Below are 19,318 nucleotides of genomic sequence, written 5' to 3' on the forward strand. Positions count from 1 at the left end.
ACAGCTTGAAGTTTGTGGACCCCATCACGAGCGTTCAAACGCAAAAAATTTAAATTTATTGTCAAAAAGAGAATCACCACCTCGTCAGCGGTGGTGACAGGGTAACTGCACCGCTGCTGGAGTCATTCCTGGCATAGATGTGGCGGTAATCAATTAACCGCCACGTAGGCTGCAAAGACCATTTCTTGCGTTTGTTAGAAGCCACGGATCGCTCGGGCTACCCAGTACAAAGACTCTTTCCTGCGGTTGTTAGAAGCCATCGCTCGGCGCTAACCCGTATGAAGGTGCATCACAAAGTAAAGGAAAATAAAGTGTAGTTTTCTGACCCTTGTATGAGTGCTTTCCGGCATTCGTGAGTGCTTACATGGTAAGCGCGTGGCAAACCACTACTGCACTAGCAGACGCTCATTCGTCTCGCAGCCTTACTTTAGAGCAAGCAACGAGAGATCTGTTGAAAGCACAATGTGAAAACCAGGCGCACACCAATCTGTGCTCGGAAATGCTAGCGCAAGCACGTAGCGATCGCCGCGCCAATCCTATCCAGAGGAAGAAAGAGGAGGGCGAGCGTCCCCTCGTGGTATAACGCGAAACGTATTAAACGGCAAATTAGTCTAATACACATTCAGTGCACATCTTGTAAACTTTAAAATGTTTATAACCCACATTAATGTGAGCAATATTATCGTACTAAATACATTTATTTTATAACTTGCTTGTGCCTATAATGCACTCGGTGGAACAACAAACAAGTGAAAGAAGGTACGACCATGCACCGACCGTATGATCACGTGAGCCCCAGTTTGTTGACCGCCCATATGGCAACGCCCAAGAGATGATAGCCACCCAGAGTGAATCTAGATAAACCAATGAACTGGAGGCGTGCCGACGGACAAACTTTGTCTTGTTACCATTAGTTCTTTCATCTTGGGGCGTCGCCAGAGCTCGTGAAGATCCCCTGTTTCGCCAAACTCGGGACATCCTGCATAGCACCCCTGGTTCTTATTTCCATATCCTGCTTAGCTCAGTTCGCGCAGCGACTGCCCCTGAAAGGCCTTTATGGCGAAGCTTCCTTTCTGAGCAGCAAGTATGGATTTCATTTCTGAGTGCTACTTTCGCTTATATACCTTTCTTTCTTTCTTTCTTTCTTTCTTTCTTTCTTTCTTTCTTTCTTTCTTTCTTTCTTTCTTTCTTTCTTTCTTTCTTTCTGCGTGAGCAATGGCGTAGACGTAGATCTTTCTTTCATGGCTTTTTTTTTCTTTTGTTTTAATTGGACCTGCTGTCATAAAAAAAAATCACCGCCCAAGCACTCCGTACAGATGGTTAACCAGGTACAGTGGCTCGGCGTGGCATTCACGAACGCCTATTCTTTCCGCATTGGAATGGCTGACAGCCCTGCTTGCGACAACTGTGGCTGCGAGGAGACAGTCAAGCACCTCCTCTGTGACTGTCCCCGCTACAATGTGGCAAGAAAAGTGGTCGCGACTGCGCTTGAAAAACTGGACAATCGTCCCCTCACAGAGGAAAAAAGTTGCAGTGGCTTAGCTCGGCTATGCCAGGATATACGTAGCGTTAGCAAAGGTTCAGCTGATTATTCTTAGCTTTCCTGGTTGTCTCCTACGCTCAACCGCTAATTGCCAGGCAACTACTTCGGGATCCGATGAGTCAAGCTTCTTCGTTCTTCTGCGCGGTTGAGCAGCATTTGCGCTCTCCTTCTCCATGGCTATACCACACTGGCAAACGCCAGTCAGAAACGGAGCGGCTCCAGCGCAGTGTCAGACGGCGACTGCACAGCGAGCGCGCGCCGGCGCCAGTGCTTCTACCACGGCTACGACGTCACTCCTCTGGAATGCGCAGACCGGCGGCGGTGAGTCGCGCGCGGCGGCGGCGGAGTGCGCGAGAGGTGCCGGCTCCGGTGGCTCCGGTGCGCAAGCCGTGTGACATCACTGATCCTTTGCGCATGCGCAGCACGGCTCTTGATGTGCCGCGCTAAACGGGCTTGGCTAGGCCAGTGTAGCTAACGTTACAAAAGCTTTAGCACACTGGTCTAGACGGGCTTCGGCACTCAAGGCCTTAAGGGCTCTGCTGAAGTTCTTGAGGGCTTGTGAATTGTGCGACCGGCTTTGAACGTTGTAGCGCGTAGGGTCGCGTTATTGCGCGAATTTTCTTTCAATTTTTTTCTTCTATCACCTTTTATTCCCTTTACCCCTTTCCCCAGTACAGGGTAGCAAGCCGGTATTTACACTGGCTAACCTCCTTGTCTTTCTTCCCCTTCTTTCTCTCTCTCTCTAACCAGCGAAGCTGAAACGTGCGGCCCCGGTGTTTATGAGTGGGTTGATCCCGACGGTACATTAAAGTATTTCTCAATTATTGGTTACGTCTTTGTGTTTCTTAATGAGGTTACACACACGTTCGGCTGCGACGGAGAGAACGACGTCACTGACGGTATGCGCGCAGTCCGCCGTTGTCGCTTGTGTTCGATGTCTCCAGTTAGCTCGGCGGCGTGGTCAGCAGCATTCTGCCACCATTGCCGCTTGCGATTCTTCGAAATTAAATTGCTTCAAAATTAAATATGTCCGTTACGTAAGACAATGAAGGGCTCGTAGCCCCTTAAGCAATTGCTCGTACCCCCGTAAATGCGGCCTCACCATTACGACGACAGAAGAGAAGTGAAATTCTACGCTGGAATGATGAGTGGCAACGCAGCCAGCTGTAGAAGAAGACGACGACGACGAACGCGGGGAACAGTGGCACGAGCGCAACCCGAGGGGCGCCAACGAGCCAGCTGCAGAAGAAGACGACGCTCGAGCCAATGCTGATGATGATCGTTTTCTGTACACAGGCGACGGACAGACGCTTCTCGTTTCGCCTAGCCATATAAAGCTTCGCTTTACAAAAGATCCTCTAATGTGTCATGAACGAAATAAACCAGTTCTGGGGTTCAATCCACAAAGCTTTTTGTTCGGAAGGATTCTTTGCCTCTCGCCGGCAGCCTTCACTAATATGTTCAGCATCGCGATTGGCTGAAATTTGTTCTTACGGCAAATTCTAGCGTAAGAGCTTTTTATGAATACGGCCGGGGCCCTGGATTTATCAGTTATTGTATTCTGTCGTTTTTCTGCTAGGACGTTTTTCTCCAGTACTACCTATCCGCGAAGAGTGTATCAGGTGGCCAAAGTGCATCGGCAAAGCGGTGTACCGTGTGACAGGGAGGTCAGATGGGCCGATGGAGGCTCTGGCGGTGATGACGGGAAGTGAACCGTGGGCGCAGTAGCAACCGACGCGTAAGTTGGTAGCGGCAACGGAGAAGTGACGTGGCCGACAGGCTTGGCAGCAACTTGCGCGTATGTCGGTCGTGCGGTAGTTGGTAATGCTTGAGGGACAGGAGCTTGTGCTGGCACAGCGCAGGTCAAGGACGCCAGTTCTTCCCTGATAACGTCACGCAATGACGCACCAAAAGGTTGGCTGGGATACGTCGAAGGCGAGGTTAACCCCATCGATTGTAACTCTTCGCGTATGAGCGTGCGTATCAGTGTACGTAGGTCATGGTCCCCCGTAGAATGGGCATCGTCAATGTCGGGCTGTAGGCGGACAGACTCTAGCTCATCGAGGCGCTGACAAGTGATTACGACGTCAGCGACGGTAGCCGGATTCTTAGTGGCGAGTGCATTGAAGGCAAGAGTTCCAATGCCTTTGAGAATGTGGCGTACCCTGTCCGACTCCGACATTGAAGAATTCACACGTCGGCAGAGTGCAAGGACGTCCTCGATGTAGGAGGTGTACGACTCACCCAGGTGTTGTTTGCGAGCATCGAGGCTTTTCTTGGCTAGAGTGGACCGAACAGCCGGTGTGCCGAACACTTCACGAAGCTGGTGCTTGAAGAGAGTCCAGTTGGTCAATTCGGGCTCGTGGTTAAAGAACCACGTCTTCGCCACGCCAGACAGATAGAAGGAGACATGGCGTAGTTTATTAACATCATCCCAGTGATTGGCGGAACTGACTCGCTCATAATCGTCCAGCCAGTCTTCGACATCCTCTCCGCGAAGACCAGCGAAGAGATGGGGGTCACGCTGGGCGCTGTTGATGATAAAGGAAGGAGGCACTTGCGATGTCGGAATGGAGGCAATAGGGGCGCCAGGCTGCACGTCCTGCGGCATGCTAGCTGACGGTGGGCGCAAGCGGCGACCTGAACGAAGCTCCAGGAGGCAGACAGGACGGCCAGAGGACGTAGGACCGAAGAGCACACTCCACCACTTGTGACGTCTCGGTTGGAACGACGTTTATTAGGCCCGGGAGCTCGTCAGCGAACCAGCGCAGCACACAGGCGATGATGATGAACACATATATAGGCGAAGAGGAGGATAGGTAAAAGTGTGAGGATGATGATGATAACATACATATGAGGAAGATGTGCGTAATAAACGCCCACAATAATAATAATAATAATAATAATAATAATAATAATAATAATAATAATAAATAATAAATAATAATAATAATAATAATAAATAGTTGCTAAAGAGACCAGGAATAGTCATTAGGCGTTAGTTCGGGCACACTGTTTTTATGATTTTATACAGTGCATAAGCTATGATTACGACATATATACGTTTCTCGAAAACACAAGTTTTCGCCGATGTAATAGCAGAGAGAAATACTGCGCCTGGAGAGCGCGATCAAGCCGCAGCAAAATGCGAAAGGCAGGATAGCAAGGAGGAGGAAATAACAGCCGTGCCTCTCTACTTAACCACCCCGGAACGTCACTTCCACAATGATTGAAGTTTTTTTCTCAACCACAGGAGATCACACCACGCGCACCTGCGAATGTTTTACGTCAACCGCAATACCGCACGAAACTGTGCGATCACTTGCTGTGCGTAATAATGCGCCTCTGTCGATGCTACAACAGAATAGTACACTTAATTGGAAAGCTATGATTGGCTGATACCACGGTTCCGCAGGTGATCAATAAACCAGCACCAAACTGAAAGGAGTTAAACGTAACCAGCGGTATGAAGCGAAAGGCAAGATAGAAAAGAGGAGAAAGAAGAATACAGTGTCTCTGCACTTCTCTACCAGCGGGGGCGCCATCTCCAACATCGAAGACGACGTGAACTAGAGAGCCTACGTCGAAGAAAACTTTCTCCCCCTCGAAAACAGACTGCTCGCGCACACCTCCGAATCTTTACTCCAACCGATACCATGCAGACGAAACGTGCTAGCTATCGCGTCACTGCTTCGCATTACAATTTTTTTTTTTTAGAGTAATTGGAGGAATTTCATCTGGCTCACGTGAGAAAGAAGGCGAAAGGCTATGCCTAAGCGCCTAAATGCTGTGCAAACGTCCTCCTCTCGCATTACTATCGCAGGCGATATGAACTAAGTATCAGGAACCGTGAGAGTCGTCGAGATTTTCCTTTCCTGTTACTGCACTGTGCCATCACACTGTGTTATTTACCACATTGCATAAATGGGCACTGTGCTAAATGGGCACTGGGCACTGTGCCAGTTAGCACAGAGCAAATGGCACAGTGTGATGGCACAGTTCAGTAACACTTTAGTACACGCTACGAGTTTGAGCGAAGTTTTATACCATGACTTTTTCAAGCGGCGAGCTTTCCGAACTAGTTGTCCTACAGCCTCACCGTCACTAGCTGCGCGTTACTAAGAACCTAGCAATGTGTGTGACAGCGATATACTAACACCTTCTGGGTGTTTCAGTAGGCACCGTGGCGACACAGTGCAAGAAGCGAAGCGACATGGAAGGGATGATTTTGCAGTATTATGCTGTCTAGCCATTTAGGTGGATTTACCGCTATGTCCAGAGTTTCAAACGATGAGCATAAACGTCACCCTGCCCCACTAATAAATTTAAGTTTGAGGTACGTTTGCGCTTATGTCTGTTACTTCGTGTGTTTTCGTCCTCTGTGCGCGGAAGCCTGCCGATATGGTCAAACAAGCGCCGAAAGCAACTGTGGCCCGTAAGCGTCCTTTTTATTTGACGCGCGAGAAGTTTATACTATACGCTTCGGGGGACCAAACATTCTACATTCTCTCCCATAGAACAATTCGGGCGAATTTCTAGGCGGCCGCGAGAAAGTCCACAGGCTTTCTTCTCAAGCCACCGAATGCTGCAGCGGCGGCACACATGCGGCGAACTTGCCAATCACGTTGCCGGGTGGCGCGTAATTTGCGACGACGAGAATCTTGTTCGTTGGACCCCGGGCCTGCGCGCACCCCATGCGCGTCGTCTCCTTCCAGATGAGCTGCGTGAAGTGGCCGACAGCGTCGATGTCCGGATCGGTACCGTCCCAGCGGTACTCCGAGATCTCGCTGTACCACGACTCGACGGCCTCGCGCCCTGCGCAGACCACGACGCGTGCACCGCGGTTTCCATCGCCTGTCCGACTGACATCGCTGCGGTCTATAAAACCACGACAGCTTGGCGGCGTGGAACGCGCAGGACGCAAAAGAAGCCGTCGTGAAAGGTTCCGGTTAAGCCAGAGTGAGTTGTTACTTAGAGTTTATGCAACGCCCCCATTTGCGCTTTCCTGCGTCCCATTCATTTGCGATATCATGTGCACGCCCTCCTCATGGAGGAGCGTATGGGAGGTGCATTCACGTGAACGTAAAAAATAAATTTAAAAAATAATTCAGATTCCTTCCTCTGTCGAGAAAATGGGGGTAAGCGGAGCTTGTGGCAAGACGACACTGTCGCAAGCGTTCCCCTTCATTTGCCCTAAACTCAGGGTCGGCGGATCTTCGCTGACGTTTGGCCTCAACATCGCGCTCCCGCAACTCGCAGTCCGCGGCTGTTCGCTGACGCTTCGCCTGAGCTTCGGAAGCCATCACGCTAGAATCGGACGACAAGCTTCGTTTACCCCCATTTTCTCGACAGGATAAGGGCTGGTGATTTTGTCTCTTTCGTTTCCACGTGTGACCAGGGTAGTTCAAGGACGCGTTACAGGTCCCCGAGCCCACAGGGGTATGTGCCATTGAGCTTTGACCCTCTCTGCACTTACACCAGGATCGGCCCACATGACAGGGGTATTTGCCATTGAGCTTGGACCTTTTCTGCACTATCACCAGGATCGGCCCACTTTTCAGCGTGTCACCACCACCACCACCACCGCCGACACTTGCGAGCCTATAAAGTTTCGCTTAAAAAATGGGCCGAAGTCGAGTAGAGACAACCACGATGCCAACAACCTATTCTGTCTTGACGTCGATATAAAAGGACATTCAAAAGAAACAATTTAGAACAAACCATATCGTCGTTCTTTAGTGTAGTGTCACGAGTTAGACAAGTAGCTGATTTCATTGCGCTGCAGCGATAGGATAGACACGCTGACGCATGAGTCACCTCATTTACTATTATTTTCTTTTCCTGTCAAACAGAGCAGCCTGGTGTTTACAGTAACCTCTGAGTCCTCTGATATGGCTAAATGTGCTACTGCTGGTTTTGCAAGAAATTATACGACAAGATTACATGCTCTAGGGGCCAGCGATCACCTGTGATTTGATGCTTGGGGTTGCTGGACCACTTGACGTACACATTTTCGCCGCATTCCGTGTCAGGGCTGTGTTCAAAGCGATCTTCCTTGGCAAGAATGGTAGCCCACTTTTTCGCCATAGCACTCAGCTGCAAAGACGAGCCGAGCGCGCTGAGCGTAGGCGTCATGCGCAGGAAGTAGTGCGAAATAGTTTCACTGCTGAACCATGCATATATGCCCTAAATAATGCTTTGAAAAACCCACTTTCGCCCCGGCGCGCGAAATCCGACTATGTGAGGAGAGGCAACGTCCGCGCGCTCTGTGTTGTTCATTTTAACGAAGTCATTGCACAGCAGCTTCCCTTTTTGACCCGTGCTTTTCTGCGACGGCTGGATGAGAGCGATGGAATCGCAACCGCAGTGGCCAAAAACCGCACAGTCCTTCGTCAATACACAGCATATGTATACAGTCACAGCGACAGTTATACATCCTTATGTCCATCTGCAGAAAACCCTTGATTACCTTATGATGACATTGTGATTAATCTGTTTTAATGACGTAACACTATTGTGCCTGTTCGCCATCCATGTTGATTCACAAAGTCGGTATGTTTCGGCTATTTGGCAATATCGACGGAGGATGGCAGCAACAATATTGTCTCGAGTGGATGGAAGAACACACAGCAACTATCGTTGGGGAAAGTGCTAAATTTACGGTCTTTCGAATTGATTCTACAGTCGGTTTACGCACGATTTACTTCAGCGTCTTCCGAGAAGTTTTCAACTATTTTATCTGTTCACTTAGACGTATAAGGTGGGTAAAAGTACGCCGAAAGCATTGTTGCGGTCGGCTCTTTTTGAAAAAAAGTCTCCTTAGCTGACTTCACACGGGTTTCGGGTATGTGGGATCTGGGTATCTTATAAAACACGTCCAGAAGAAAAAGGGGCCTTTTCGCGTCTCCAGAGCGTCGTAGTGAGTCACAAGATGCATCAAAATGTAAGCCTCAATGAGACGATAAGCGGGAAATAGTCGCACAGTAGGTAAAATAACGGTGCGGGCGTAATTAGCGCCTATAGCGTCGAAGATTAACGTCGAAGATTAACCACATTGCACTATACCCCTATAAAGGGTGCACCACCGTAGATATAGACATGGTGAGGCAAAGCTGCCCACACTTTTGGGAAACTGAGTGAGTTCACTTGGGCTAAGCAGGGCTCACGCAAGGCAATGGTGTCTGGAAGGCGGGTTCGGCTGTGCCCACTACAAGAGAGAATTCGTCGCAGAATAGCTGAAATAACGGTACGAGCACAATTAGCACCAATATAGTCGAAAATTAACCACAGTGCACCCATAGACTGCACTCTCTCCGGGATGGCCTCCTGTTTGAAATAAATGATCAAACAAGTGTCGACGCTAAAGAAGACAAGGTCGACGTAATTGCGCGTGAAATACGATTCAAATTAGACACAAAATTAATGATTAATGAACATGAGAAAGAGACATAAAGAGATAGAATAGAGGGATATAAACAATATTTCAACACTGAATCATTTGAACCACTACGTACGATCGACGACCTTGTTTTATTTAGCGTCGACACTTCGTTGACGCATTCTTTTTCTGTTTCTCTGCTTCGCTTTTTGAGCAGCTCCTCATTTACAAGGCAGACCGCCGCCACCATGACAATACAAATAAGTAAAGAAAGGAATTTCCGCGTCTGACTTGATCACGAAACGATGATTACAAATTGAAATGAAGTCGCTCTACCATCTCTACTTCTTCCACTCTAAAGCCCTTGGGCGAATGCATGTACATTTATAAATAAAAATGAAAAAGAAACGCCATTCATTGTTTTTTTTTTTTTTTTGGCCTGTGTCCTCTATTCTTCAGTTCTGACAGGCTGGGCCACACATGGCATCGCCAAAATCGGCTCAATGGCTTGGTGCATGCACGCAGCTATTTCTGTGTTCTGGGTGCAATTGAAATACGCTAGGCCAGCGCCAAGGACCGCGCACGGCGAAGCTAGAAAGTTCACTGCGACAAGCCCTCCATCATGTAGTGCGCCATATTGCATGGCTTATTTTATCCCCCCTCTGAACCTTGCATGCAATTATACCGACGCGCGAGTCTCATCTCGCCTTGGCGTCCAGTTGGAGCGCAGGCACGCCGTGCAGCGTCCGGTAGTAGTTGTGCCAGTCGAGCGAGTCCTTCTGGAACTCGGCCTCGGTCATAGGCCGGTCCCGCGACAGCATCGTCTGGCTGCCCGGTGTGATGATCTCCTCCACGATGTCCTTGGTACCGTCCACGTGGTTGATGATTTTCTTGCGCAGCATCGAGCTCTGCACCGTCTTGGTCTGTACAATGCGCCGTCCATGCTGACCGAAGAGAGACGAGGAAGGCGGTGCTAAGGTGAGCAGAACTGAGCGCGCGCGCGCGCGCGCGCGCGCGTGTGTGTGTGTGTGTGTGTGTGTGTGTGTGTGTGTGTGTGTGTGTGTGTGTGTGTGTGTGTGTGTGTGTGTGTGTGTGTGTGTGGAAGTTCCCGCCAAAACAAGTTTCAGCTGAGCTAAAGTATTATGCTTAACCGGTTCCTAATGGTTCACCATGTGCGATAATATAGACGAGTAACAGAAAAGACGAGCCTCTCGGTTTCTCCTCTTCTCTCGTTTATATACTGTATAAACGAGAAGAAAGGGAACCGAGGGGCCCGATTTTTATTAGTCATACTATAAGAAGCCAACAAACAATGACGCCGAGGACCGCCTAGGTGAAAGTACTTGTACTTACTAATTGAATTAAAGAAATGACAAATTGATGGAAATGAAAGTGGATGAAAAAAACAACTTGCCGCAGGTGGGGAGTGATCCCACGTCTTCGCATTACGCGTGCGATGCTCTTACCAATTCAGCTACCGCGGCGCCGTTTTCCCATCCACTTTCGGGGTCATTTATGTTTTTACTACTAGAACTAACCCTGGGAGTGTTAGCCAGCGTCACCACTCATAAACCTTGGCGGCGGATGTGGAATATTCTTTCTGCCGAAGGCGTCACGAGTATGTGATCTTTTTGGGGGGAAGGGAACTGGTCAATAAACCCACATCTGCTACCTGAAGGCGTCAACATTGCCGGATTCGAGGCGTCAACATAGTCGGATACATATGTCTTCTGGCGGGAATCGCGATGAAGATATGCGCAAAGATGCGCGCTTGTCCAACGTGATTACGTGATTCGTATCGCTCGATACACAGCGTTCTTTTTCCCCGCAGGCCTTCTAGGCTCATGAGAAGTTATCGCTATCGCCATGTATGCATCTTGCGCTTGCGCGTTTCGTTATGCGATGTAATTTTTAAATGCGTAAGCATTTCTTTGCTTACTCAACGAGAAAACTGTCCGTGCGTCTGTCCGTCCCTCCTGCAAGACGATCGCTTTCAAGATAGAGCCTGCAGCAGCGAGCGACTGTACCTTCGCGCTGCCTGTCGCTTCAACGCGAACGAGGCGGCGAGAACACAGCGCTCACGGAGCTCTCAGCGCATGCTGCACCCGGCCCATTTCGCAGATCGCTTTCAAGATATGGACCCGCGCATCTCTCTTCAACGCTAAGTGAGCGGCGACAACACAGCGCTCACGGAGCTCTCAGCGCATGGCGCACCCAGCCCATTTCGCAGATCGCTTTCAAGATATGGACCCGCGCGTCTCTCTTCAATGCTAAGTGAGCGGCGAAAACACAGCGCACCAAGCTATCAGCAGTCGGCATTCAGTGTCGGCATCGCAGATCGCTTGCAAGATACGGCTCGCGCCGCCGCGCCATGCGTCAATGTTGCCAGGTTTGGCTATATATAGCCAAATTGGGCTACCGAAAAAAAATTTTGGCGTCGACTTGGACGAGTTGGCTATGTGGCTATATTTGGGCTACTAAAAATCTGCGAGTTGGCTTTGTTTGGGCGCCCTAACCACGCCCTAACCCACGCCCAGAGGTGGCTCTGATCGAGTAGAAAGAAAGCTCGAAGGCTGTGTTTTCGCTGGCTGAGCCGGCAGCGCGGCTGTGCCTGTGTGCGTGCGCGAAATGCACCCCCCTCCCTCCCCCTCCCCTTCTCTGCGCTGTTGTCTGAGCCGGTGGCTTTGACATTTGATGCACTTAAACTTACACCCCGCTTCATCGTCAGATACCCGATCGCCGGCCATCGGGATGAGCCTGGGAGTAGAGGTTTTTTCACAGTGCACTGTACTGACATGGCTATGCTCAGAAAGGGAGTGCAGCAAAATAGGGTCGGGAAATCGTGGCGCCGACATGAAAGAAGGGAAGCACTACACGCTCCAGCGTGTTCACATTTCTCCACGTTTCTCACGCTAAGCTTTACTGCCATTTTCATTTTCCTGCGAGATGAATTTTTGTTCGTGCTTAGATTCGAGATTCATTTCGATAGGTTGGACTTAAGATCGGATCCTCCTCGAAGAGGAGAATCGAACTACGGGGAAGTGGGCCTATGCGAGAAAGTATAAAAAAGAAGGCAGCAAGACCCCGAGCTCCAAGGCGGGCCCTGGTGCTTTTAGTTATAGGTGGTTTGCCCGTAACGTCATAGATGCACGTACTCATTGTGCTAATATCGAAACTTGTTTACCACGATGACATCAGTGCACCACGTCACGTGAACGTCACTCACCATGTTAGCTTAGCAGATGGAGTGTCACGCTGCTGGCTCGAGGACGCGGGTTTGATACCCGGCCACGGCGGCCGCATTTCGATAGAGGCGAAATGCAGGAACACCCGTGTACATAGATTTCGCTGCACGCTAAAGAACCCCAGATGGTCAAAATTAATCCGGAGTCCCCCACTGCGTCATGCCTCCTAATCGTATCGAGGTTTTGGCACGTAAACCCCCAGGAATTAATATTATTAGCACATCAACGTAGTTTGCTTTTTTGACAGTAACCGGTTTTCACAGGATTACCGCTGTTATCAATTTGTCGTTTACCTTTGCTTTTTGTGCGCCGTCGCGGCTTTTACCATTTCGAGCGAGTTGGGTTCGGGACGTGCTCGTCGCCGAAAACGACTGCGCGCTTCTTACACTTGTATGCCGTTTTGCGCAGTAATCTTTTAAAGCTTCGCTTACACCGATTCAGACAGCGAGTGGCATCTGTTGTCTGACAGTTGTCTTTAATGCATGTTCTAGGCGTGCTAGAGACCTAAAATGGCAGCCAGGTTGATGTAAATGGGCGCTATGTAGAGTGTGTACCAGTTAATCCGGGCCAAGCTAACTAAAAAGAAAAACGAAAAAAAAAAAACCGAGAAAACAAGATCGGACGATCAGACACATAACGCCAGATATCATAGCGCGAAAGACTCGTTCTGCATGGCTCATAAAAAAAAAGGCCATGGGCGCGTCGCCGTCGCAGATCGCTAAACGCAGAATTCGTAGTTAATACTACTCTATAATACTCAAAATAATAACTTAGTACTATCTGTCATAAAATAAAATCACTGTGGTTTCGCCCTCTGCAGCGATTCGCTGTAACTTGAGAGCTTCCGGAGCCAACCAAAAAAGTAATCTGTGTGCCAGCATGATGTCGCCGTTGTTGAGATCAAGGGTCGACCGCCACTGCGGCAGGGACATTTTGTTGCGACGGGTTGTGCAAAAAAGGACTGCCGTAGTCGAATGTGAAAATGTTTACACAGATAAAACTACAAATAAAAATGGCTATATTTGGCTACAACATGTTTTTGCTCTTTTTTGTGTTTGGCTACATTTGGGCTACAATATCTCTAGCTTTGGACTACGCCACCTCGTCGGACCTGGCAACACTGCGCCATGCGTAGCCGCCGCCATAGCACGGTTGATCACGGGTCATAATGGTTCGACGCGGGTGGTTAATGCGCTAAACAGCGATAACGGCTTATAATGGTCGGAACGTCGACAGCGCACCTGGCGCCGCCACCCGCAGTAGAACCAACGAACAAGATACAGTGCACATAATAAATGTTGCATACATTTCATTCATTTTCTACATCTCCCACGTCATTTCGCCCCACGTCCACATTAGCTGCAGGCTAACTATAACACGAGTCAACATTGCTTCTACTCGCCTCTTCTGCGTCGCCTCGTGCAGGTCTCACTTAACAGTTCAGTGTTGCAACCGCGCTTCTGTGTTTCACGATTCTCTCGCAATCGGTGTCGCAATTATACGAAACACACCAGCGTACGACCACTGAACAGATCTTGCGCGTGCAAAGCAACTTCATAGCGTATAGAGTTCGTGCTGTACTTTCAATTGCGTACTCACATCATCATAACTGACGGTCTTGAATATTGTCGTAGTCGGGAAATCGTCGTCGCGTGGCCCTGGAAGCAGCACAAAATCACTAAGTTGGGTCGAACAGAGGATCATCGTTTCTTCCCCCCCCCCTTTTTTTTTTCCTTTTTGTTGTAATCGACGGAAACCCTTGATTGCTAAGTAGCAATGAATTATAAGTAGGAACACACACGCACGCACGCGCGCGCGCACACACAGGTGTGTGTCAGTGGGGGGGGGGGGGGGGGGGTGCGTTTGTGTGTGTGTGTGTGAGGAGCAGTAGCTAATCCTGTCAGCGAAATTTATAACGCATTTCTTACAATAAATAATCGGAACGTTATAGGTATTCGCTGGTACGTGTCAATCGCGATTCAATGCGATCGCAATACTGACCAACTGGCTAGTGCGTGCGCATCATTTCGTTTCCTCTCGTGTACGATGGAAACGCGCCATTGCCCAGGAATGCCTTTTCGGTGTGGTTGCCCAGGTTTATAGATATTCAGTCTATGCTACCTAATTCGTTTTATTTTTAGTTCGAACTGCTTGCTTTAATCGCCTGTGGCATTATTCTTCCGCCTTTTCAAGTGGATATCTGACGAGGTGGAAATTACCTGCATGAGATCTCGCAATCAATGGCAGATAATTAAAAAAGATTTACGTTTTACATTTTTTAATTAATCCCTTTGGGGATACGTTGCAATTGCGAAATTTCAGCCGAGCAGTCTGTTTAGCAGAAATCCTAAGACTTTCGAAATACCCGTCCCCAAAATCTGATAAGAAATGCACTGGCGTTCCAGCTATGATCGGCCCAAACTTCTACAAGGATATGGGGGAACTGTTAACTGAAACGCCGATTTTTTTTTTTTTCGTAGCGTACTATAAGGACGGATACCTCAAAAGTGGAGCGAGTAAAGGATTTCTGCTAAGCAAACACTACTTCACTACTGCTTGGCTTCAATTGCAACATGTGCCCTAATTGTAAAGAGTTAATTATAGTGATATTTTTCTAATTATCGACCTGCACATTGCGATTCGCCGCGAAAGTAATGTTCGCCTCTTTAGGTAACCAGCATGAAAAGGCCGAATTGTGTTATATGTTCTGTGCGAGTTGTAAAGATATCAGTTCTAATCCCCCCCAAAAAAAAGAAAGAAAGGGAAAATAAATAAAAAATAAAAAGCCGGCAGATCCCACACCCTGTGGGAATCGATGTTATGCGAAGCAGTGTGCGGGGAGCCTAGCATGTTAACGAAACGACCATGGGGCCATGGGCATAGGCGGCTCTTTCATGACATGCATGACATGCATGTCATGACATTCATGTCATGACCTATCATTTATGTCCGAACCCATTTAGTGGGTTTTGAGTGTTAATCATTTTTCTCTGAGTCATTGTCATTTTTTCTGAATCATGCTTATGACTATGACTTCTACCATCATCCTTTAGTGTTTCCTTCACTTAGTGCCCACGTCTGAACCCATTCCAAGGGTTTTTGAGTGTTAATAATTTTTTCGCCGAGTCATTTCATTCTTGCTGAGTCATGCTCATGACTATGACTTCTAACATCATCCTTTAGTGTTTCATTCACTTAGTGCTCACGTTTGAACCCATTCCAGGGGTTTTTGAGTGTTAATAATTTTTCTCTGAGTCATTGTCATTTTTGCTTAGTCATGATCATTACTATGACTTCTACCATCATCCTTTAGTGTTTGTTTCACTTAGTGCCCACGTACGAACCGATTCTAGTTACATACCAAGCTAACGAAACGACCATGCGAGCACAAAGACGTTGGCGGCTGTTTCATTACCTACATGACACACATGTCATGACATTCATGTCACGACCTATCATTAAGGTTCGACATGTGCTCTTGTCATACTATGCCAATTTTGATACATACCAAATTAACGAAACGCCCATGAGAGCACCAAGACGTAGGCGGCTGTTTCATGACCTACATGACACACATGTCATGGTATTCATGTCATGACCTATCATTTACGTTCGTCATGCACTCTTGTCATATTATGCCAGTTTTGGTACCTACCAAGTTAACGAAACGACCATGCGAGCACCAAGACGTAGGCGGCTAGATAGATAGATAGATAGATAGATAGATAGATAGATAGATAGATAGATAGATAGATAGATAGATAGATAGATAGATAGATAGATAGATAGATAGATAGATAGATAGATAGATAGATAGATAGATAGATACTCTCAAAGTGGCACATGTTCGCCAAGAAATGCTTCGCATTTTAAAAATCCGGAATGTATCGGACGCTTAGACATTCGCAGAATGTTGCCAATTCCAATATGTATGACCACTGAATGCAATTTCCTCGAACTGTAAGCGATTACGAGTCATTTGTTCGCAAACGCCTTATTGGTATCATTCCAGCGCTGAATGGATTTGAATGGAACGCGTTTTACCCACACCATGACCCTGATCGCGGAACGAAGCACGACAGAAAAGTATGCTCGCCAGTTAAAAAGCATGCGCTGCCGGGACCGCACGTGAGGCGACTTGTACCGTATTTTGGAGGTAGTTTGAGCGTGGCATGTCGCTCAGCATCGACGCCTTTATTTTACGTTGCAGTGGTTAAAGTGCCCCGAAACCACCTCCACGGAGAAAGAATAACAGGAGGCGAAACTCTGGGCCGGCGCCAGCGCGGGCACTGGTCTTGATAATGTCACGTTGGGTGAGGAGGAAAGGCGTAGCTTCAGACGTGCTACCGCGGTGGGGAGGGGGGATGATGGTGATGATGGTGATGATGATGATGATGATGATGATGATGATTTATTGGAATCCCCTTTGAAACGGGCCGGTGACAAATAGTCACCTAGCCTGCTTGATTTAATCAGGTATACCATACATGTTCTTTATCTAGCATTTTTGTAGACCTCTCATTAATCTTTTTTTTTTTCATACATTTACCTTGTAGCGCTACCTATGATTTTAAGATATCAGGTCGTACCCATCATTTCCTTGCTTTTTTTTCACCAGTACTCTAATCGTCTCTTGCTTATCTCTACGGCTGATCTGTTGATGTTTCCTTTCCACTTTAAACCCAAGCGCTTCTGGGAGTTGCACGTTACCTACGGTTCTCGCTGGGTGGATCCCGTCGCATTCCATTAGGATGTGCTGAGTGGTCTCTGGATCTTTACTGCAGCATACACATGCTTCATCTAGTTCCGAATATTTGCTCCGGTATGTTTTGGTCCTTAGGCAACCGGCTCGAGCCTCAAATAGCAAGGCGCTGCTATTTTCCCTTCTAATTTCTTTCTTCTCATTCTTGTAAATCTCCATTGTCCTTTTTGTTTCCATTCTTTGCATCCAATTCACGGTCTCAATTTCTCTCACTTTCTTTCTGATGACTCGTGGTTGTCTATTTACAGTTTCGATTATCCTGTACTTGGTTGCCAACTCCCTTGAGCTTTTCCTCCATTCTGTATCCACGCTTTTCATGTACAGATACTTGTGCACTTTAGCCGCCCATTTATTTTCATCCATGTTCCTGAGTCTTTCTTCAAAACTAATTTTGCTCAGTGCTTCTCTGACTTCAAAATAGGCCCAACCCATGTCGCCCTGCACCGCCTCATTTGTGGCATTACCGTGGGCTCCCAAAGCCAACCGGCCTCCTGATCTTTGGTTAACTTCCAAACCCGACAATATATCCGATTTTCCAGAATATTACTCCTTTCCAGATTCCACGCACCACCTCATACTTATTGTGGCCCCACAGTGCTCTGTGTTTCATTATTGCTGCATTCCGCTTCCCCTTTATTTTCTGGTTATCTTGATGGTTGCTTGAGTAACTCTTTCCTTCGTTTATGTGTACGCCGAGGTACTTATATTGCTTCTCTGTGGGTATTACTTGCTGTTGAATTGACACCACGAAGTTACTCGTCTCTTCATTAAAGATCATAATTCCTGATTTCTCTCTGCTAAACTTAAGGCCTAGATTTGTCGCTGCATTCCCACAGATATTCGCAAGTATCTGTAAATCTTTTTTATTGTCCACTAGTAGCACAATGTCGTCTGCGTACATCAGTCCAGGGACCTTCTGTTGCACCATTTGTCCATTAGGCATGTAGGATAAATCAAAGCCTAATTCGCTGTTTTCCAGTCGTCGTTCTATAACCTTAACGTAAAGCGTGACCAACAATGGTGACAGAGGGCATCTTTGCTTCAATCCTTGGTGAATTCCCACCATTTCATTACCTTTTCGACCTTCCCATACCACTTGTACTTGGTTGTCTCTATATAACTCCCTCAGCAGCTCCACGAAATCGTCACCTATGCCTTCGTGCTGAAGAATATCCTGTAACAATTCCCTGTCTACGTTGTCATAAGCTGCTTTAATATCTAGAAATGCTATCGATAAAGGTCTTCTCTGAGCTACTGAAATATCTATGCACTGAGTGAGAACAAGCCGCAATGCAGTAAATGCGGTAGTTTCTTCTAAATATGGTCACAACTGAGACACAGTTCGCAAAAACCATGTATCTCATGCTTCTTCTTGAACATTTATTGCTAAATCACATTAATCAATTTCTTTATATTATATATAGTTGGAATGTGCAAGAATTAAGCTTTTTTATGGTATATACGACAACCCTATATCCTAAGTAGAAGAGCTGCCGCGGTTGCTCCAAAGGTACTGAAAACGGGGGGCTCATGCCACCGGAGTGGGACCGCCACCTTAAGTATACATTCTGGTCTCGAGACCGAAATGCGTACCGAGCTGTCTCTGCATTAATCAGCAGCCAAGTGGAACATATTTCGGTCGGGATTACAATGCGCTGTCATCGCGCGGCGCCACTTGGACGACGCCCACGCTGTTAATCACGTCTGGCCACAAAAGCATTCGGAGTGCGGAAACTGCGAGAAACTTGAAACAATTCGCCGCTTAAAAAGGTAGGTCCCACGTAGAAGCGCATAGGTTCGTCAATGACAGGCTTTTCCTAGTTTTCGCGTTCCGAAAACTGTTACGAACCGCAATATTGATATGTGGTAGCCTGTGGTAATCGCTCTACCTCGCCACCCGGAGCATGTGGTCCGGCGCTTACCGCTGACAGGCGGCCTACGGCACGTGCAGCACCACGTAAGGGTGTCCGCGACCCGGCGCAGAAAGTCACCCATCGGGGCCTGCAGTGGGGGGCCACGCTCGCAGTCGCCGCCTCAGATGCCGCCGCTGCTGCAGTTGGCCCGATCTGTCGGTCGTTTCCTCCTTTTCTTCGTTTTCCCTTCGCTCCTGGCGTGGTGCAGCATCAACGCATAACTCAGAGATGACGACAACGACAAAGATACTCATGATATAGAGACCGGAACTTTTAGGCAAAATGCCTCATTTTCTTCCTTACGTCCTCATCGTGTCTATTTAACATATAAGCACGCACTTTGAACCTAGAAACCTTTTAATGGCACATTTATTGTGCCTATATTCTAATGTCGGTGCCTATATTGAATTTACGGAGCCTAAAAATGACTTTTTCTGTGTTTGGTCCTAGCCTTGTATTAATGCGTGAGCATTAGGA

At 47.9% G+C, this 19,318-nt stretch overlaps 1 protein-coding gene across 1 annotated transcript; it reads right to left on the reverse strand.

The window, feature by feature from the left end:
* Nucleotides 1-5,983: 5,983 nt before the first annotated feature.
* On the reverse strand, nt 5,984-18,923 carry LOC125945149 (Golgi-associated plant pathogenesis-related protein 1-like). The gene is made up of 5 exons (XM_049666747.1): nt 18,851-18,923; nt 13,766-13,824; nt 9,629-9,865; nt 7,510-7,639; nt 5,984-6,358 (listed from the first exon to the last, which is right to left on the reverse strand). The coding sequence occupies exons 1-5, from the start codon at nt 18,921-18,923 to the stop codon at nt 6,114-6,116; spliced, it is 744 nt and encodes a 247-aa protein (XP_049522704.1). The 3' UTR covers nt 5,984-6,113.
* Nucleotides 18,924-19,318: the final 395 nt, after the last annotated feature.

Source organism: Dermacentor silvarum, chromosome 1 (assembly GCF_013339745.2).
Source record: "Dermacentor silvarum isolate Dsil-2018 chromosome 1, BIME_Dsil_1.4, whole genome shotgun sequence".
NCBI lineage: Eukaryota > Metazoa > Arthropoda > Arachnida > Ixodida > Ixodidae > Dermacentor > Dermacentor silvarum.

Coding starts and splice junctions, on each gene's coding strand:
- LOC125945149 (XM_049666747.1), bottom strand. CDS start 18,923: ATGGGTGACTTTCTGCGCCGGGTCGCGGACACCCTTACGTGGTGCTGC. Junction 9,866..13,765: donor AGACCGTCAGTTATGATGAT/GTGAGTACGCAA, acceptor CTCTTCGGTCAG/CATGGACGGCGCATTGTACA. Junction 7,640..9,628: donor CGCTCCAACTGGACGCCAAG/GCGAGATGAGAC, acceptor TCGTCTTTGCAG/CTGAGTGCTATGGCGAAAAA.